The sequence below is a fragment of the Pollicipes pollicipes genome, unplaced genomic scaffold (genome assembly GCF_011947565.3).
Source record: "Pollicipes pollicipes isolate AB1234 unplaced genomic scaffold, Ppol_2.1 Scaffold_463;HRSCAF=517_pilon_pilon_pilon, whole genome shotgun sequence".
Lineage (NCBI taxonomy): Eukaryota > Metazoa > Arthropoda > Thecostraca > Pollicipedomorpha > Pollicipedidae > Pollicipes > Pollicipes pollicipes.
Window position 1 is genome coordinate 1 of NW_023596528.1, and position 21,286 is coordinate 21,286.

General features: G+C 58.5%; 2 protein-coding genes across 5 annotated transcripts; one reads left to right on the plus strand and one right to left on the minus strand.

Moving 5' to 3' along the window:
* Positions 1–1,049: 1,049 nt before the first annotated feature.
* Positions 1,050–11,955, plus strand: LOC119097883 (serine/threonine-protein kinase tricornered-like; the record flags this gene model as incomplete). Its single annotated transcript, XM_037220829.1, is given in 9 exon segments — positions 1,050–1,173; positions 1,175–1,229; positions 1,232–1,262; positions 4,374–4,491; positions 5,568–5,707; positions 9,068–9,247; positions 9,942–10,065; positions 10,550–10,734; positions 11,273–11,955. Coding segments are annotated over 9 exon segments (1,079 nt in total), but the record flags the coding sequence as incomplete, so codon positions are not given.
* Positions 11,956–12,096: 141 nt separating this feature from the next.
* Positions 12,097–21,211, minus strand: LOC119097881 (DNA repair protein complementing XP-C cells homolog). 4 transcript variants are annotated; one of them, XM_037220825.1, is made up of 7 exons: positions 20,897–21,211; positions 16,888–18,602; positions 15,052–15,293; positions 14,609–14,846; positions 14,152–14,320; positions 13,535–13,689; positions 12,097–13,112 (listed from the first exon to the last, which is right to left on the minus strand). In XM_037220825.1, the coding sequence occupies exons 2-7, from the start codon at positions 18,577–18,579 to the stop codon at positions 12,243–12,245; spliced, it is 3,366 nt and encodes a 1,121-aa protein (XP_037076720.1). In that variant the 5' UTR covers positions 18,580–18,602; positions 20,897–21,211; the 3' UTR covers positions 12,097–12,242. The 4 variants fall into 4 exon arrangements, with proteins under 4 accessions (XP_037076720.1, XP_037076719.1, XP_037076721.1 ...); XM_037220824.1 differs by having other exon boundaries at positions 20,848–21,211; XM_037220826.1 differs by lacking the exon at positions 20,897–21,211 and adding an exon at positions 20,561–20,786.
* Between the last annotated feature and the right edge of the window lie 75 nt (positions 21,212–21,286).

A 21,286-nucleotide genomic window follows, 5' to 3' on the forward strand; every position in this document is an offset into this window, starting at 1 on the left:
CCGCCCGTGCCAATCAGTGCGCCGGCCGTTTCTCCCTCCATTGATCCCGGGCGGAGCGGCCGGCGGCGGACGGCGGGCGCGGCCCGGCGGACGGCCCGCACACCTGGCTGGCCGCGCCCGCTCGCCGCGCCAGCCGCCGGCCGACGTGGGCCGACAGCGTGCAGGCGCTGCAGGTCCGCCGCCGGCAGACGTCCGGCTTTCCCTTGCAGTCGCACCTGACGCGCGAGGCTGCCCCTCTGCAGATGAGGTCGCCGTGCAGGTGGTCGGCCGCGGCCGTCCGCTGGGTCAGAATAAAGGGCGCGCGCGCGCGCGCGCGCGTGTGTGTGTGTGTGGTGTGTGTGTGTGTGTGTGTTGTGTGTGTGGTTTTGTGTGTGGTGTGTGTGTGTGTGTGTGTGTGGTTTGTGTGTGTGTGTGGTGTGTGTGTGTGTGTGTGTGTGTGTGTGGTTGTGTGCGTGCGTGTGCCGTGTGCGCGTGCGCGTGTGCGTGGCGGTGTGTGTCCCTCCCTGCGCTTTCGATAAGGACATGTCCTTCTCTCAGCGTGGGACCTTCGTTCCGTTTGCTGAGAGGGACTGTTCCCTTCAAGGTTAAACAAACGCACTTGGTTTTTTTTTCGCAACTATTCGTCGACATTGTCCCCCTCTCATTGCCCTTCTCTCGAGCTGTTGCCTAGTCGGGTTTGTTAGCGCACAAAGGCGGGGTGCCGTCCGTGAGACCTGTGGAGAACGTATACCGTTGTCATGCACACCAGATGAGAATCTGTGCTCACGACTCGGACCGCTGTGGCGCCACGCGGCCTCCGGTTCGGGCTCAGTGGGTCGAACGAACGCGATGGCTGTGACCGCGGAGCTAATTTGGAGCTGGGTTCGGCGACCGCGGCGTGCCCGCGACCCGGCTGGGCGGCCTATCTCCCGTCCTGTTTCCACCTGGCCACCGCCGAGTACCCCTCGTGCCTGGCTAGCGCAGAGAGCGGCGGCCAGCGCCGAGCTACCTTCTGGACGAGGTGGGGTTCAAGTAGCGCCGCGGCTGACGCGTCTCTCCCGCCCGCTCAGTCCGCCTCGTCCAGAAAAAGGACACCGGCCATGTGTACGCGATGAAGGTGCTGGCCAAGGTGAAGATGCTGGAGAAAGAGCAGGTGGCGCACGTGCGCGCCGAGCGCGACATCCTGGTTGAGGCCGCCACCATGGGTCGTCAAGATGTACTACAGCTTCCAGGACGCCATCAACCTCTACCCCTCATCATGGAGTTCTTGGCCGGGGCGGTGAGTGGGTCGGTGGGGCGCCGAGATAGGCCGGCTCGGTGTCCGGCTGACCGCGGCGGAGCTGTAGTGACGGCTGCCGTCGTCGCGTGCGCTCGGCGCGGCAATGGCTGAAGCTGTCAGGCGCTGCGCCATCGGTGGCCTTTGGTCGCCGCGTGCGCTGGTGGTGCGTTGCATCACTTCACCTCGCTGTGCGCGAGGCTGACGTCCAGATGAGGCGTGCCAAATCATGAATTATTCTCCCCCCCCCCCTCTCCTCCTTCGATTCTTCGATTGGCTACTGATATGCAATAAAGGATTGAATGATTGCTGTGTAAGAGGTGAGTGTTGCAGGCGGTTTCAAATGTGAGTGTTAAAGGTCGGTGTCCGTTGCAGCCGTTGTGCTTAAAATGAGTTTGCGGGTTCCTCATGTTGGCTGATATCGGATGCAGATGCTGTTCTTTTCGAGTTATATTGAGAACTGATTTATGGTCGATATGGAAAATAGTTGGCGCTGGTGAAAATTGGTGTCGATTCAGCAGTCATTTTATCATTTGTATCGCACATGTACGCGTTCACATCCGCTTCGGCACCCCTGTCATTTGCGTTCCCTTATCGCTGCCGTCTGCTGGAGGCTGGAGACCGTCCCTGGGCAGTGCCGCACCCCCGGGGCCATCTGGCGACCCGAACCCACCCGCGCGCGTCACCCACAGGTCTGCCCGCCCGGAGCCGTGCCAAATCTGGCGCGCGCCGGCTGGCAGCATGGCTGGCTTACCCTAAGCCCACTATACCGCTGTGTTTTCATCTGGCAGCGCTAGTAAGCCCTCGATGTTTCATCCGCCGCCGTTTATCGTCCTCATAAATGAAGTATTTCGCTCGACAAGAGAGGGACCTTGGCCGGGTGACGGGCGCGATGGGGGTGGGCCGGGTGCGGACTTCGATTGACCTGCGTAGTGCCGGCTGACCGGGCGCTGGCGAGCACGATCGATGGTCGACGAGTCAAGGGCGTCAGGCCGGCGGGCCGCGGTGCCGCCGGCCGGATCATCATAACGGCACTGGTGTGTGCCGACGTCGCAGCCGGCTCCCGGGACACAGACGGGAGGTCACCGACGTCCCGGGTCGCCTCAGAGAAACAGGCGGGAGGTCACCGACGTCCCGGGTCGCCCCAGGGAAACAGGCGGGAGGTCACCGACGTCCCGGGTCGCCTCAGAGAAACAGACGGGAGGTCACCAACGTCCCGGGTCGCCTCAGGGAAACAGACGGGAGGTCACCGACGTCCCGGGTCGTCCCAGGGAAACAGACGGGAGGTCACTGACGTCCCGGGTCGCCTCAGAGAAACAGGCGGGAGGTCACCGACGTCCCGGGTCGCCTCAGAGAAACAGGCGGGAGGTCACCAACGCCACGGGTCGCCCTAAGAGAAACAGACGGTAGGTCACCGTGAACGTCCCGAGGTCGCCCCAGGGAAACAGACGGGAGGTATCACCAACGTCCCGGGTCGCCCCAGGGAAACAGACGGGAGATCACTAACGTCCCGGGTCGCCTCAGAGAAACAGGCGGGAGGTCACCGACGTCCCGGGTCGCCTCAGAGAAACAGACGGGAGGTCACCGACGTCCCGGGTCGTCCCAGGGAAACAGACGGGGAGGTTCACTGGACGGTCCCGGGTCCGCCTCAAAGAGACAGACGAGAGGTCACTGACGTCCCGGGCCGCCCCAGGGAAACAGACGTCGTCTCGTCTCGTCTCACCGACGTCTCACTCGTCCCAGCTCACCCACGGGACAGGACAAGCGTCCCGCGTCTGTCTCTTCAGGCTCAGCGATGCGTCCCTGTTCGAGGCATTGCTGGGAGTGCAACGACGTGACATCGATGGCAGCTCACTCCCAGGACGTGGGAGGGGGGGGGTGGGGGGGACGCCAACGCCAACGGCCACCCGCCACCCTTCGTAGTCCAGTGGTCCGCGACATCGACAGAGACGGATGGCTTTCACTTCGTGGGCGGGCATGAGCCACCAAATCCATAGCGTATGCCAGCAATTGACCGCCGAAAAGGTGGATCTTCATCTTGCAAATTCCCGCAAGACCCTCGCGCTTCGGTGGGTCGTTTACTCAGAGCACACACAGCACACCAGTGTGTGCTGTGTGTGCACACACACACAGCACACAGCACCACACACAGCACACCACACACACAGCACACAGCAAACCGGCCGGCGTAACAGCGGCTCGTGCTGGCGTCGGTGCCTGTCACCGGCCGGCTGTGCGTGGCGGTGAGGCGGCGGGCGCACGGCGCCACCGGCACCGACACCGGCATGGGGAGGTCGGTGGCAGCGGCGCGGCGCAGTGCAGTTCAACGCTGGCGCCCGGCTGCAGCCGACCGTCAGCCATGTCATCGCGCGTCTCGGCCTGGCGGCGGCGCGCCGCGAAGCGGGCCGACCTTTGGGCGCTGCGGGGCCGCCGGCGGTCGGCGGCGCTACGGTCGCGCCAGGTCGGTCCCGCCCCGCCCCCACTGCCGCCGGCTGACGAGGCGGCGGTGAACGAGCCGGGCCGGGGCCAAGTGACTGACCCGCGGTGCCGGCTCGGCCGAGTGACTGACCTGCCGCGCCGGCTCGGCCGAGTGACTGACCTGCGGTGCCGGCTCGGCCGAGCGAGAAACGCCGTCCAAACGGAACAGGCGCGCGGCGGAACCGAGTGCGGCGAGGCGTGACGGACGCGCGGGCGGCGGTTAACCGCCTGTTTAGCCCTCCCCTCGTGACACACACACACACACACACACACACACACACACACACACACACACACACGCACGCACAGCACACACACACACACACACACACACACGCACGCACACACACACACACACACACACCACACACACAACACACACACACACACACACACACCACACACACACACACACACAACACACAACACACACACACACACACACACACAGCACGCACGCACGCACGCACGCACGCACGCACGCACGCACGCACGCACGCACGCACGCACGCACGCACGCAGACAGTGGCTCGTCGTCCACAGTGTTGTGTGGGGCGCGGCGATGACGGGTCCAGTTGGGCGCTGCGGCGCTCATGACCCAGGCCCTCCCGTGTGACGGGGTCCGTCTCCGCCCCCGTAGGCGACATGATGACGCTGCTCATCAAGCGGGACACGCTGTCGGAGGAGTGCTCGCAGTTCTACGTCGCTGAGGTGGCCCTGGCTATCGAGTCCATACACAAGCTGGGCTTCATACACAGGTGGGTGGCCTTGTCGCCGGCTGCGGCCGTGCGGACCATCAGGGGACTCGGCTGCGCGCGGTTGGCTGCACTGTTAGCCCGCAGGAGGCCCCGTTGATGAATGTACGTGTGTTTGCGTTAGTGATGGACGTAAGGATGGGATGGCTTGGCCGTAGAAAGTTAGGCAAGATACAGTTTTTTTGTTACCTGGAAATGACAAGGAAACAAAGCATTGTTGTCATCTTGTAATTTGCGTATTTTACAAACTGTTGTGGTTAGTAAAAACTGGCTCAAAGTGATCGGGAACCAGAATATATGACGTAAACCTGATATTGGTTATTGAAATATCCTGTTGCGTGGCGGTTTTGTTTAGGATATGCCATCACTGTAGAAAAACCTGCTGCCTTGGCCCGAGCAGTAAAAAGGCTCTCACTCCCACGTGATATGCCTTTGTTATTGTTCAGTTGTTTCTGTCCTTCACTTGTCCTAGACGGGTCGCGAGTCAGGGCGCCCCAACAAAACTCCACCCTCAGCGCCACTGTATCCAGCCGGTCATGATCCACCACGGGTCGTCGTCCTGTTCTCTCCGTCCGGTCGCCTATGGCTGTCCGGCGTCAGCCCGAGCCGCCTCCGCGCAGTATCACCAAGCCAGAAGTTTGCAAACAACTGCGTTTGCAGGGTCGTGCTGGCTCCAGCGTCATTCGCCCGGAAAACGTAGTGTAAAGTTTCCCCGAGTTCTGCTGAGTAACTGCAGCCTTCTCGGATGACCGCGGACCAGACTTCGTCGTTTTTTTTTTGAAAATGATGCCTGACTTAACGGTTGGCAAGGGGCGTGCTGAGTGGCCGCCACTCGCCACTGGAAGGATGAGTCAGTGCCGACGTAGCCGCCCAGTCGGATCGTATTCCGACACCGGCCGTGCTCTTTCGCTGTTGTTACGCTTTAATTGAGGCCCGCGTGGCGGCTGAAGTGCTGCAAGCGGTGCTGGGGCAGCAGCCCGCTCAGCGCCGCTCAGCTGCGTCCGCGGCCGGTGCTGGGGTGCCGACGATACCGTGCTGACCTGGCGTGGCCTCACCTGACTCGGTCCGCTCCGCCGCAGGGACATCAAACCCGACAACCTGCTGCTAGACGCCCGGGGCCACATCAAGCTGTCCGACTTCGGTCTCTGCACGGGCCTGAAGAAGTCACACCGCACCGAGTTCTACCGCGACCTCAGCCAGGCCAAGCCGTCCGACTTCAGTGAGTTCTGGACGGTACTTCCCTCGTGATGCACCAGGGGGGGGGGGCTCAATGCTCATCCATGGCCCAACTGTAATGTTGACTACAACATACGATGTTTATGGTTCATTCAGCGCGCATACCGTGCGTAGTGGAATGTAATCATATAAACAAAGAATGGCATGGTTCGCTGTAGATGCGGACCGCCCCCGCCGTCATCACCGCGTCTGTAGCTGGATTGTTTTCTTGTCAACCATGTCATTGCCGTGGGTTGTTCGGCTATGCGCCGCGGTTTGCGCGCCTTTGTAGGCGCGGTAAACGGCCTTGGATGGCCCCTGGTGCACACTAGCCCACCTGCGGGGGGCGGCTGCTGCACCGCGCGGCGCGTGGCCTCGAACGGCGTCACGTGGCGTGGGAGGGAGCGGCCGGCCGCACCGCGTATAAATAGTGCAGCACTGGCCCGGCCCGAATGGCGGCCGCCTGATCGGCGTCTGGCTCGAACGAGCTGGCGGCTGCGGCTGCGGCCCAGTCTGCGGCCGGCCGCACCGCGTGCACACGGACGCGCCTGTTGACGTGCGGGGAGTCGGCGGGATGCCGGCGGCTGGGGTCTTCTCTGGCTCCGGCCGGGCGGCCCGGCACGGGTCACGGGCGGCGTCTGGCGCGGCAGGGGCCGGGCCGCCGCCACTCTTGCCGTGCCAGACAGCCCTCAGCATCGCCGTTTGGACTCCGGGGCGGCGCGTTAAGGGTCGGTCGGCGCGACACGGAGCTGACCCGGACCGTCGTGCCGGCCCGGTGACTGGAGCGGCGCGCAGTCGGCCAGCCGTGCCATCCGCTGACGTGCCTCTCGATGCCCCTCTCGGTGCCTCGGTCTGACGCACCGCTGCTCGCGCGCTGCCAGGAACTCTGCCCGCACCGGTGACCCAAGTGCTCACGAACTTCGTGCTTCTCATTGTGCAGATGCTTGCGCAAAAGTATCAGGCTCCGTGACTGATTTTGCTGGAGATGGCTTCCGGTGCTTACGGGTGGCACGTAAGAAGATGAGAGAGAGCCATGAACAAAAGACGTCGTAAAATGTTACTTTGCATGAACTCTCGCGTCATCATACGTACATGTACGTATGTATGGTCACTAGGGTTGTATGATACCGTAAAATTTTGACCCCAGTAGAAGTATGGGCCAGTAGAGTATCCATCAATGGTGAAGTCATGCACTTCATGCAGCGAGAATGAGAGCATCAGGTGTATGCCTCTTAAGTTTGTGTTGGAAGCATCAGGTGTATACCTCTGAAATTTGTGTTGGAAGCATCAGGTGTATACCTCTTAAGTTTGTGTTCGATGATTTGCGTCATTGGGATGCGAGTAAATTTACTCGGCTTATAGCGGCGGATAAAACTTCAAGTTTGATGAACTCATTCAATAGCAACTGGTGCACACAGTCCGATACTGAGCCTCCTTGGGGGAGTCAAGAGTGAGTTTACTGTGGTGGAAAACACGAAAGACCCATACCTTCCTCGATAAAATCCGAGATGAGAAACTTCCTGCTCCTGTCGTTCATATTTTGCCTGCACCGCGGCTACCATGCCAGATGCTGTATGCTTCAGAGCTGAGAGCAGAGGACCGCACCGCGGAGGGAGATTCTCTCGCGCTCATTTCGCACCAGATGTGTGTCGCCGAGCTGCGGGTCACGAGCGGCACCAGCCGCGATGCCGTGCCGAGTCATGACGGCGTCTCCATAGGCAGGCAGCCCTTCAGCCGTCTGCCGGCCAGAAAGCTGGTCCGTTCCATGTCACTCTCTCGCTCTCTCCCGGGCCGAAGCCCTCGACCCGGTCGCCGAGCGGGACCGGCGCTGGCCGAGGCCGCGTTGCCGCCCGGTGCGCGACCCTGTCGCCAGGGCGGCGCCACCGTCTGCCGCCGGTCGCGCCGCGCCACGGGGGCGACAGCGGCGCGCAAGCGCTTCCGACGCGCTCCCCAGTCTAGGGGGAATTTCATCGACCTGGAAAGGGCAGTGTCCATCGGTTTCCGATGTGCCCTCCGGAATTCATTTCATTTCTGACATGGCTCGTTCTGCGTTACCATCGACGTTGTGTGGATGTACGGTGGTGGTGTCCCTGATTCCCACCGACTGAGGTTGTACGTGACCATGATCAGGAACGTAGCCGAGAGGGCCGTGCCCCGCCCCCCCCCCCCCCCCTCCCCTGCCGAGCCAAGTTTGCGCTAGACACTGTGATTGTCCAAACAGGCACGATTATGAAGACAGATTGACTGACTCCCGCTCTTTGAGGAACAGTTTAGCTACGTGCCTGACCATGAGTGAGTAGCTGCCTTTCATCCTGTGAGGTATGCAGGTGGTACGCATAAATTGATAGTACCAGCATTGTGGATCCCCGGTGGCCTCCGTGCCTGAAATTCGTTCGCTGCTAATGTGTTGCTCTCTGACCCCGAGCAAGGGGTGTTCCATTATATGCACTCCCAACCGCTAATGCTGACTTGAGCCTTCTCCCCAAGTGCTTCTCCAAGCCCCCCCCCCCCTCTCCCTTCGCCAATGCATATGAGCAAAGAAGGAATTCTTGGCCAAACCTATACGCAAGAATTATCTTGACGATCTTTATATATACATAACTACCAGTTAACTATATATATATACATATATATAACTTCCAGATAAAAGTTAACGCGTGTTTCCTCAGCTATGGTATGTGTATTTGATGCACAATCGTGGCTGCGGTGGCTTTATAACACGATCAGCGACTGCGGTACGCATCAGTGATACCTTAGTAAAATTTACTAAGGTGTTTTTTTCTGTGACTTGCATCCCATTATAAGCTTTTCACAAGGAGACAACTCACATGATCTTGAAATTGGATGTCATTCCTTGGTAAGAAAGCAATTTTGGATCCACGAAATTTTAGGAAATTTAAGAAGTTTTCTGTCAAAATCTACCATCGATAATGCAAATTCGAGTGGTCGAAATCCGGTGAGAAATTGGGTTGTTGGGGCAGGTTGGGTCAATCTTTTCGGCTGATCCTTACCCACCGATTTTAGAAAGTGACATCCCTGCCCCGAGCCCTGACATCTGCCCTGCCCAGGGCCCCGTACATGCTTGGCCGAGTGCCCAAGCCGAGGCGCCTAGGTGCTGGGTTGACCGCCGTCCGGTTCGGTACTGATTTGAGTGAGGGGAAGAAAGAGCAACAGGCAGTGAACCCTGGGACAGGGATGCGGTGGCATAAACAAGGTTCCGACATTCCTGCCACCCAAGTGGCCGAATGTTGAAATACTGCTGAGTGACAGCGTGGCTCTGGTTGCCCCCCCCCCCCCCCCCCCCCCCACTCGTCACTTGTCACCCGGCTTGCTGCAGCCAACACACCACCTTCGTGTTCCGCAGCGAGCAACCCGATGGACAGCAAGCGGCGGGCGGAGAGCTGGAAGAAGAACCGACGCGCGCTGGCCTACTCTGCCGTCGGCACGCCCGACTACATCGCGCCCGAGGTGTTCCTCCACACAGGCTACGGCCCCGCCTGCGACTGGTGGAGTCTGGGCGTCATCATGTACGAGATGCTCATAGGTGAGCGGCCAGGCGCGGCCGTCCGGTTGCCGTCTCCGAGATGGGATGGTCCGTGATTGCCGGGGCCTGCCGCAGAGGCATCCCACGTGGGCCTTACAGCTCTGACTTCCAGTGTCTCGTCTGTTGCCTCTTCTCTTTGGCGTGCTCTCGGTGCTCAGCTGCTCGTGTGTTGCTTCTTCTCTTTGGTGCGCTGTCGGTGATTTATCCAGTGCCAGCTAACCTTGCTAATTATCAGTTGCTCGTGTGTTGCCTCTTCTCTTTGGCACGCTCTCCGTGCTTTATCCAGTGCCAGCTAACCGTGCCAATTATCAGTTACTCGTGTGTTGCCTCTTCTCTTTGGTGCGCTCTCGGTGCTTTATCCAGTGCCAGCTAACCCTGCTAATTACATATCACCCAATGCCACCCGCTCATCGTCCGACCGCAGCCGCCCCCTGTGCCAGTGGTAGGCGTTTGTATTTGTATTTGACACACTTACGCTTCTACAAAATGTATATCGTCTGCATGATGGCTGGTTGCAGCACGATGATGGCATGACGATGAGGAGAAATTAGACGACAATGGAGAGAAAGTGACGAGGGCATGCGCAGTCATGTGTCGGCGTCGGTGCCTCAGTCGACCCTCAGAGACCCTCGTCACACGTGGCGTCCCCGAGGTGGGTGTGTCGGACCGCCGCTGACATCGCCTCTGTCGGCAGGCTATCCGCCCTTCTCCAGCGAGTCAGCAGTGGAGACGTACAAGAAGGTGATGAACTGGAAGGAGGCGCTCGTGTTCCCGCCCGAGACGCCCATCTCGGAGCAGGCCCGTAACACCATCATGATGTAAGCACCGTGTCTGCGAAACCAGCTCCGGCACCCGATCACTGTGTGGTGTGTGTGTGGGGGGGGGGGGGGGTGAGTGTCTGCTGCTGGGAAGGACACGAGACGACCGACTGGCGGGTGCCAGACGCGTCGCTCGGTGGGGCCGCTCGGACAGCCACCGAGCTGTCGCCGCCGGGCTGGCTGACTCACGGCGGTGACAGCTGTCGTCGCGTGACGCGCGGTGTCGGGTCGGCCGGTGTGCTAGGTGGGCCGTCTGGTGGCCGGCCGGACGCTCCATGGGGGTAACGCGTGCGACGCGTCATGATGGGGCCGGCACCCGCCGACCCAGTGCCCTCGAGCGTCACCTCGCTGCCGTGAACGTGGAGCGCGAGCGGGCGCCTCAGACCCGCTCCAGGCGGCCGGAGCCTGCTGACGCCGCAGAGCCGCCGGGATGGGTCAGGCGGCCGGCGTGCTTCCAATGTGATAGCTGTATCCCGCGTCGCAGGTTCTGCAGCGAGGCGGACGTGCGGCTGGGCGCCAAGGGCCTGCAGGAGCTGCAGCCGGTCGAGTTCTTCAAAGGCGTCGACTGGGAGCACATCCGCGAGCGGCCGGCCGCCATCCAGGTGGACGTCAAGTCCATCGACGACACCTCCAACTTCGACGAGATTCCCGACGTCGAGCTGGCCATACGTGAGCGCGCGGGATCTGCTTTAACGTTTGGAAGCCAGGGTGTTGTAGCATTATTTCTCGCTCCCGATGTCGACGTAATACGTAATGCAGCATGCCAATGCCCAGCGGATCTGGAATTGAGATATATATGCATCAGGCTGACCTGGCCCATCAACCCAGCATATTTTCGTGTCACTTGCAATTTTTGTCTGTGTTAGCTCCTCCTTTCCTCCATTCCCTCTCAGATCTTAAGCTTAGATTTCGTGATGACATTGATGCCAGCACCGTTGCCCCGTCCAAGACTCCGGCCTCATATTCGAACTCCCCGTCGATGTCTCATCTTCATCAAATTACCATTGGACGCTGGTGTCGTGACTGGATCCTTCCTCCCTGTCACCGCTGCTAGCCACGACCTCCGGCACTCCCGTCGTGCCCTCCGTGCGCTCCGCGCGACGGTCGTGTCCCCCAACACTCCCCGTACTCCCTGCAGACGGCCGTGTCCCCGCCATCGCTCGTTTCCATGCGCTGCCCCCGGCTGACGCCGTCCCTCGGCCGGCAGCGTCGGCGCCGCCCGACAAGGACGGCGAGCCCAGCTGCAAGGACTGGGTGTTCATCAACTACACGTTCAAACGCTTCGAGGGTCTGACGCAGCGCGGCCTGGTTCGGACGAACCGAAAGTGAAGCGCCGGCCAGCCTCCGTGGCAGACGCCGCGTCTCGGGGTCGGCGTGCATGTGCGTGTGCGCGCGCGTGCCATGCTCGGGAACGGCGGCGCCGGCCGCGCCTGTGATAGTGTCGCCCGAGCGCGCGGCGCCCCTGATCTCCCGCTCCCGCGGGCGGCCCGCCCCCGCCCCCGCCCCCGCCCCTGCCCCGCCTGTACAGTCTGTGCGTGGTCCCTGTGCGCCGTGATGTGTTGACGCCTGTGGGCGAGCCGAGCGCGTTCGGGTGTCGCCAGCCTGCCGCTGCCCTCCTATTTAATCACGCCCCGCACACACACACACACATTGTTGTGAGCCCTAGTTGTTGCCCCTGCCTGCGCACGCATATTGACTCGGTGAGTCGGGGACTGCGCGACCGGGGACGAGTCTGTGATGATCCAGTAGCAGGCTGCTGCGCTCCGTGCCAAATACCGCGGCCGAAGAGCAATACAGGACCTGCCGCACCGGAGATGGACTCATATCAGCGTGTAGAATCCAACTAGTCATCGTATGCAAGAATGAATAATACAGAGATGCTGGTTTGTACGAAAGTCTTTTATTTATATGGTATAAAAGCTACGCCACATGATCCATCAACAGACAAGAGCCTACGCGCAGCCAATGCATCACGATCAGGTACAGGCGGCGACATGTGAACAACTAAGAACGGTCGCAGAGCCGACTAAAGGAGCACGCACTATCGGAGATGATCAAACATCCTGAGAAAAAACCTTCGTTCGGAAAAGCATGACTACGCTATACATCTAATGCGTCCACGGGCCCGTGCCGACCTCACCCAAGTTCACAGGGCTACGACGCGGTCCGGCCCGCGCTCAGAACCCTTCGAAGTCGTCTGAGCTGTCGGCGTGTACCGCGGCCGTGACGAATGGCTGCTCCTCGTCCGAGGTCAGGTCGTCGTCTCGCAGCGGCGGCTCCATGTCCGAGTCGACCGCCTCGCGGTAGTCGACGGCGCGGCGCGGCCGACGACACGACGGCGCGCGCGCCGTCAGCTCCGGCTTCGCCTCGTCAGCGGGTAACGGTCGGCGGCGCCTTTTGCTCCCGGCGGAGGCGACTGGCCGGCGGCGCCGCTTGGCTGGTGCGGTATCGGAGGCAGAGGCAGAGGCAGAAGCAGCGGAGGCAGATGTAGAGGCAGCAGCGGAGGCGGCTGGCGGGCTCTGTCGCTGCGCCGGCGGCGGCGCGGCCGCGCCCGTGTCATCCTCCGCCTCGCTGTCGGAGCTGAGCGCCAGCCGACCGAGCGCCATCCCGGCGATGGAGGCCTCCACGCGACGAGCCGCCTCCTCCTTAGTCAGCTGGGGCTCCTTATCCGGCTCCTCCTTGGGCTCAAGCCTGGCCTTGAGCTTCGCCGCGAGTCTCGGCTTGGGCCTCAGCACCGGATCCGGCTCTTCCTTGGGCTCCCGCTTCAGCCCTAGCTCGGGCTCTGACTCGGGCTCCAGCTTCGGCTCCGCATTGGGCTGCCGCTGCTGCTGCTGCTGCTGGGCGGGCCGCAAAGGCCGGGCGCGTTTGCTGGCTGCGGCCGGCTGGTCGGCTGGGCCGGGCCGCTTCTTGGCCGCTGGCCCGTCCTGAAAGCTGTACTTGTTGGCCAGCCGCTGCCGGATGAGCAGGCCACGAGTCAGGCGGCGCCAGTTATCGAGCACGCGCTTCTCGTGCCGTTCGCGCTGCCGCCGCCGAGCCTCGCGCTGCTCCTGTCGGACCGGCCACACGGGCGTCGTCAATATTAGCAGTACCGCACAGTTTTGCTCACCTTGTCTGGGTGATTAGAACGTCATTCTAAGCCTCTCCCGGCCATTGGGCTCCAGCTTTCATCTACAAAAGTGCAACCATTTCCCCAAACGGTACCCAGCCATGCTCATCCATTTACGATCAACACTGGGGCCTACACTCCCATAACTATGGGGCACCCACACCGGCACAACATGCAAGTTTGTTCTCATAACTCCAATCCAAATCACTATTTCAGGGCAAACCTGACCTTTCAAACCAAGCGCTGCCACCCTCCTCATACGTGGGGAGTGACCGAAGCCATACAAGAAACTGCCACCTGGCGGATGTCGCGACCGCAACCGGCCAGCCGCGGCGCCCGCTGGTGGTCGCGCGCCGCACGGACCTGCTCCCAGGCCTCCATGAGCGTGTCCTGGAACTCCTCGCACACCACGTAGCCCTCGAAGACGGGATGCGAGCCGCCGCAGTGGTAATCCCAACCGACCATGGCCGGCGCGCAGTCGATGCCCAGCTTCTTCGCCACCCGGCTGAGGCCGTCCACTGGGCGCGGACCGGGGCGGCGGGAGTCAGCGGTGCGGCGGGTGCGGGGAGACCGCGGCTCAACAGTACCCGGCCAACCACCGGCGAGAACCGACACGGGCGACGGCCCCGCACACCCACCTCATAGACCAAATTATTTGTGTTACCAGTGGGAGGCCATGGACTTATTTTTTGTTGTTGTTTATTGGTGTTTTAGGGCGCGCCCACTGCCATGGTCACTTTGCGCCCAGCTAAGGACCTCAAAACACCACAGCCTAACAACACGATCATGATAATACCACGACCCACCTCCATCACCCTCGTTTCCTGCTCCCCCGGCGCGTGCCCCAGTCTGAGCGTTGTCCACCCGCGCCTGCCCCCGCGTGTACCCCCGTCCAAGCGCCTACCCTCGGCGTGTACCCCCGTCCGAGCGCCCCCTCCCCGCGTGTACCCCAGTCCGAGCGCCCTGCCTGCCCCGCTCACCGGCCAGGTGGACGGTACCGCCGGGCAGCATGCTCGGCTTAAACAGCTCGACGTTGCCGTAGGCGTTGCGGGGCACCACGCCGCCCTCGGCTGTAGGCGGCACGTACTGCTCCGTCTGCCAGCGCCCGAACACCGGCAGCGGCTGGTCCGTGATGGCCCTCTGCAACACCTGAGACGCGGCGGGCCGTCACAACGCGGTCCGGAGCCGATCCGGGCACTGTGCAACCATGTCCGAAGACGCACCGACCAGCCAACGGCGTGGCGTCACATCCACAAAAACGCGCCAATTGAAAAACACGACATCCAAACCACCGTGTGGGATGGACAGACCAGTGACCTGTTCACAGTGCGAGACCGCAGTGAACCCCACTCACCCGGTCCCACTTGGGATGCGCGTTGACGATCTTGCAGGACCCCCCCCCCCCCCCCATCAGGCCGCACGAAGCGCCCCACTCACCCGGTCCCATTTGGGACGCGCCTTGACGATTTTATAGGGCTCCTCATTGGGCCGCACGGAGCGCGCCTGCTTGATCCACGTCTCGCGCGAGTGCAGCGTGTGCACGCACTCGCGCGCGTAGATGGGCGTGCGCCGCTCGCCCTTGCCCAGGTAGCCGAGCGGCACGGCCGACGGCGGGTAGATAGCCTGGAACTTCAGCAGGTGTCGCTCCAGCGCGTATAGCGGGTGGTCCTTGAACCTGCGCGGCCCAAAACGACGCCAATCAAGCGCAGGCCCGGCAGTCTGGCTCCTCTCACGCGCGGCTCAACTGCATCATCAACCGCTATCAAAAACAGCATTAGGACACAATGCTTCCTCTTGCTATCCAGATTACGCGCAAAACCTAGCATCAGTTAATAGCAGGCGGTATCAGTCAACATAGCTAGTGAAGAGGATCGACGTACTCGGCAATGGACTGGGGCATGGGCCTCTCCTGAAGATCCTTCTCCAGCTCTTCGTCCTCCTCCCTGTCCCTCCGTGAGTGTCCTCCCTTCCACGCGCGGATGGCCTGCTCCCACCAGTCGGGTTCGACGCGCAGTTTCCGTGTCGTGGAATGCCACTTGGGGTCGTAGCGGGCGGTGAGGTCCTTCGCGTGGCCGCCATTGTCCAGGCCGAGGACGTATGTCATCGGGCAGCTGGCCCGTTTCTGCCGAACAAACGGGGGCCAACACGCCAGGCTGAAAGCAAGATGAGAGCGCGGCGGGAAGGCAACGCATGGCGCGTGCTGAAATCAAGACATGCCATGATGATCAGCAGGCGGGGTAGCATACAGCGGGTGGATCCAGGATTTCGTCAAGAGGGGCCATGCCAAGTCGTGCCCCCTGAAACTTGTTGCCCGCTCCCCCCCCCCCCCCCCCCCCCCGCTTGCGAAGAAGTCCGCGAATTCCGGCCACTTTATTTTCAGATTCTTTTTTTAACTGGTACAATGGAATAGTGCACCAGCTTTAGCCAACTACATTTCAAGATGTCAATTTTCTTTTACTTTCATGTGTTTAACTTGAAGATTTGGCAGCTTGAAGTGTTCCTGAAATTCGTGCGTCTGAAAATACAGGTTATGTGGGCCCGAAGCGAGGGCTTGGGTGCCCCTTCCGCCCAAGCAGCGGAGGCACGGCCCCATCTCCGCCCTCTGGATCTGCCATTGTTCGTATACTGGTTTTACAAACGTGGGGCAAGAGCGGTCATTGGTCAAACTTAGCTGGCATGGCAAAATGCAAGCTTCCGCTCCGGCTACACACGGCATCAACTGTCCCACCCAACGCAAACCGGTGCACGTCTGCAGCCTTGTCCGTGTGCATAGAAGCGTCAGTGTATGACAGTCACTGTCCGAGGTCGGCTGGTCGGTCTGCTGATGGCTGGGTTGGGCAATGACGCCGGAGCAAGGGGTCAACGTGTCAGTGGGGGGGGGGGGGGGGAGGGGGGCGTGTCTCTGAAGTACTGGGGCGGGCGGTGTCTGTTTATGGAACGCTTCTCAAGTGTCAGTGCCTGCAAGTGGGATTTCAGGCATTGCGTGGCAATCATCTGACTGGACCGGTCTGCACGCAATGCATACATGAATGCATACACATAAGGATTTCTGTATTATGTGTGTACGCATGTGCGCATGTATGTATTTATGTAAGTGCGTGCGTGCGTGCGTGCGTGCTTGCGTGTGTGTGTGTGTGTGGTGCGCGTGCGTGCGTGCGTGCCGTGCGTGCGTGCGTGCGTGCCTGTGCGTGCGTGGTGTGTGTGTGTGTGTGTGTGTGTGTGTGTGGTGTGTGTGTGGTGTGGTGTGTGTGCGCGGCGCGCGCGCGCGCGCGCGCGTGTGCGCGCGCCGCGTTGTGTGTGTGTGTGTGTGTGTGTGTGTGGGTGGGTGTGTGTGTGTGTGTGTTGTGTGGTGTGTGTGTGGTGTGTGTGTGTGATGTGTGGTGTGGGTGTGGTGTGTGCGTGCGTGCGTGTGTGGTGTGTGTGTGTGTGTGTGTGTGTGTGTGTGTGTGTGTGTGTGTATGAGACCCTTAACAGGCTGGCGGTCATGTGAGTTGCTGTGAGGGAATGGCACCCAGCTCCGCGTCTCGCGCCCAGGCCGTCACTGACTTGCGTTGGGTTATTGTCTCCAAGGACCACGACTGCGTTACTGCCCACACCACACTGCCACCGTGTTGTGCATGCTAGCCGTCTCTCTCCCCCAGTCCAGGCCAATGGCCGGCCCTGCTGTCTAATGCGCACCCCGACCCTAGCCTTGAAGCCAGCCCTGAGAGACTAACCCTGATCTGAGAGACGCAGTGCACGCCGCCGCCGCCGGTGACGTCAACGCAGAGCCAGCGCAGCTCCTCCTCGACGTACACCTCGGCCCAGTGGTCGACGGCGGCGCGCGCCGGCCGGCCGCCGCCCGGCTCCGGCTCGCTGGAGCTGCTCAGCACACGCCGGTCTCGTTCGCCTCGGAAGGACGGCCCGGCCGGCTCGTAGTCATCGGACGAATCGGACGGCAGCCGAGGTCGGCGCTTGCCCTTGCGCTCGAAGCCCGCTCTGGTGGCCGCTGCTGGAACTGACGCCGACGCCGCGCCTTTCTTCGGCTTCGGCTGGCTTGCTGAGGTGGCCTTCCTGGTGCCTGTGCTCGCCTTAGCGCCGTCCCGCTTCGGCGTTTTGCCGCTCGGCTCCTTTTTCACCTTGGGTGCAGACTTGGGCGGCGTGGCAGTCGCGGACACGGCGGAAACGGGGGCCGGCTTCAGAGGAGACGGCTGCAGCGACATAACCAGACGGCAATCGACTCCGATGGCCCGCAGTATCAGCACGAACAGGCACACCAGCTCCAGCGAGGTGGACGCCTTCTTCAGCCGCAGCCGACTTTCCAGTGTGCGGAACACATCTTCCGAGGGCTTCTGACCGTCGGCGGCCGACTCCAAGGGAACCTTCTCGCGAAACCACTTGAGGAACTTTTCCACGTAGGTCAGGGACACGCGCTTCGGGGGGTACGCATATTTCGAAGGTAGCATGGACATGGCACAGGCCAGCATGGTCTCTGAGTTGAGCAGCGAGTTGATCTGCAAACTCCGTGACAGCAGGCAGAGCAGGTGCGTCTTGTGAATGAGCACCTGAACCTCACGTCGAACACGACTGATCTGGCGCTTCAGGTGCGCCTCTACGTCAAACACTTTCTTCTTCTTCTTTTTCAGCAAGGCCATCTCAGAAGGCAGGGTGACCTCCACAAAGCCTTTGGTGGCCAGGTCGGAGGAGTGGGCCGCGTTCCCCACGGCCTCCCAGTCCGAGTCGTCCGACACGACAGCCTCCTCCGCACTGGGCCCCTCGCCCAGTCGAAGCAATGCGGCAATATCCCCTCCAGCTGGGCTGGGATCGCATTTTGGCACCAGCTCAGATGGCTTATGGCGTGCCTTGCGCACCTGCTTTTTTGTTTGTCCTGCATGAGATGCTTTTTCCTGCAGGCGCTCACGTTTTCTTTTATCAGATAGGCCACTGATGTTGTGGTGGTCTTTTTCAGGCTGTTTCTCATGGCTGTGTTTCTTTCTAGATTGCTTCTTACAAGATTGTTCTCCTGAACCAGCATGACTGTTCTGGCTAATATGGGAAGTGTCTTGACCATGTGCCTGCTTTTGTTTGGTACATCCTTGGTTGATGGAGCCTTTGTTTGCCCCCTTCCCTAGCCTTGGTGGTTTACTTTTTAATTGTGTGTTTACTCCTCCATTTTCCTCACTTGGCTTCCTCTTGACAGACAAGGGATGGGGCTGCCTCCCTGGACGTTCCCGCATAAGTCTTGCCAATTTCTTTGCAGGACTTAGCTGACCAGACAATGAATGAGCATCACCTGATCTGGGGCATGTCAATTCTGGGGTGTGAGGAGCATGTTGAAATTTCTTAAGCTGCCTGGAACGTGGTTTGGCCTGGCCTTGCACCTGCAGCATAACTTCACTGGCACTGAGGGTTGACCTTTTGGGAGGCATGTTATGACTACTTCATCAAGATTCTGAAATAAACAAGATCACATTTTAGGGACAACTGCTCCATTGCATTGCAGTTGTTACACAAAGTTGGAAAAGTGGTCCACCGCAGAAAACACACCACAATACATATTGAGGAGCATATTCAGTCATAAAACCAGTTACATGAGCAAGAGTTTGCAGCACTAAAATATCACACACATGTTTTGGCCTAAGGAAGAAAAGAAAATACCTTCCCACACAGCAAACAGCAAAAAACTGGTCCCTCATGGCAATAGTGATGCTGACAAGCCACAATCTTTGTCAACATAATATATTAGCAATGTTACAAGTCATGATTCAACATAACTCTTGATCACATCCAGTCAAAATATCTTTTAACTTGCTGATGATAATCTGGTAGCTTAAACATTCCAGTGATTCTGTCAGTTATGTAATAAATACTCAGACTATGTTAGGGTAAGTTAGAATCTGCAGTGAATTCATGTGAGAACAATGAAGATTGGCACAATGTGGCACAAATGGGTCCTGGCAAATAATATGATAACAAATATACCAAAATATGATGGAAGAAATATGGCATTGTAGAAGGCAATGGCATTTTCATATTGCTGCTAAGTTGAAAAGTGGAATTAAGCATTCTGGTTTGCATATCTTTGAATGGAAATAACATGAGCATCCAGAACTATTGTTATAATTTTACAGTCATATATGCATGCATGCTTTGCAGCTTTCATTGGACTGATACAGAAACCTGGCCAGTTTGAAGTGTTGCAAGCCTGTGCTGATGGTACAGAGTCAGTTAGTGTCCTGAGACCCTTGCCAGTCTAGACAACCAGATCCAATGTTTGTCCAATACTGTTCAAGTTGGAGCAGATGTGTGCAGTGCACTACATATCCTAGAAAGGGTGGTAAAGCCCTGAATGATCAGAGGATATTCATAAATCACACTACATATAGGCAGGCAAGGGTTTATTTGATGCAATATCAACAAAGTGTGGCAAGGAGAGAGGGAAAGCTGAACAGTTTGACATTATGCTCAAGTGTGGTTACAAATAAAGCTGATTTTTTAAAAAAGTGTTGACAGCAGCCAGGATTCCCACCTAGCTCAACAAGTGCCTAGCCAAGAAAATCATTGAAAAATAGTCAAGAGTAGTCAGCTTGACAACAGCTGATTAGTCACAGATGCTTACAGTTGATTGTAATGCAAGGAAACATGCATCTGTATCAGTCTGGATGGCTTTTGATGAGATATATTGTCATTTTATTGTCATATTGTCAGAAGAAGCATGCATGCAAAAATCTGCTGCAGGGTGAAGATCAACAGCAGCTCAAAATGTATATTCCACACTTGTATGGGGTTTTAAACTGAAATAGCCATCTTCCAGACCTCTTGGTGCTGTTCATGACCCTGCCCTTTCAAAGACCTAAGCCCCTCTAGTTTCTGAGCTATACACCTGTGAAAATGGGGAAAGGTATATTAGGTAGAGTATTTCAAAGTCACCCTGGCATTTATGACATACTATTACTCAAATCCTATGGCCATGCTGCAACTGCCAACAAAAATATAACTGTTGAGGGTTGCTACCTGACATTCATGAGCAGGATTTCCAGGTGTAATGGTAGTCAACTGGGTAGCATTCAATGTTGTGCAAGGTGCAATGACATAACCAATCCATGCCATATTGAGGAGCATATTTCATAAACAGCAAATTGTGCCATTTCAAGCAGTCTGTTCCACCTGAAAACCAAAATACTAGATATAAGGGAGCTTGTTTCATTGCATCTGATGCTTACTACAATATCTTCAATGTCAAACATTCCTTTTAATATTAAACACTCATTTTCATTATTTTTGATGGACTGGTTTTCATGTGTCCTTTCCCCAAAGATTGTTTGGCCAGATGACACAGTTCCTGTCCTGGTAACTCATTTATAAACCCAACATTATCATGCATCTCATACGTCAACTACTGCACTTAACTCAAAGTGGGTCAAAGCATCTCATGTTCACCAACTGGCACCCGAAGGTTGGATGCACTACTTTCACAAGGCTCACAGATCGTTGCCGGGCAAAGATCTCTCAAAGGTAGGCTGTTGATACCCAATACTATGCGTGCTGGGCGACCACTTGCCAGCAACTACCGCGCTTGCGCGTTGACTCCTAAGATCATCAAAATGCAGGCCGCACCAATACAGTCGCTATCGGCGAATCATTACAGTCAGCTCACCGCCCATGCTCCCAATTACACACAGATAATCAGTGCTCACCTCCTGAAGCCGAAAAATCCCGAGCTTTGCAATGAAATCCAATACTCACAGAGGGTTGCGAATCGTTATGTAACAATCCTGGGAATTTCGCGGGAACCCCCGTCCCCACAGTCGAGATTTCAAGGCCAAGAGCCGTGTGGTGCCACCCACGGGCTCTTTCTGGTTTTAGAGTCCATGTTTCTGTACACCTCTGGGGAAATTTAGCCCTTCTACGCATATCTGCAGCGAAGCAAGGCTGCGCTACAAAGCCTGTTCATGGTTTTGTGCACAATCGTATCTAAACCGATTTTTACAAATGGAATCGCTTGGAAAACAACACGATTGCTGATAGCACTATAGTCGAGCGCATGTTAGACGAACGTTGATTTGTTGTTAGTGGCTCCCAAGGTTCGCAAAACGAGCGTGCATTATGAAAGGAACAGCTATCTTCAGATTCTTG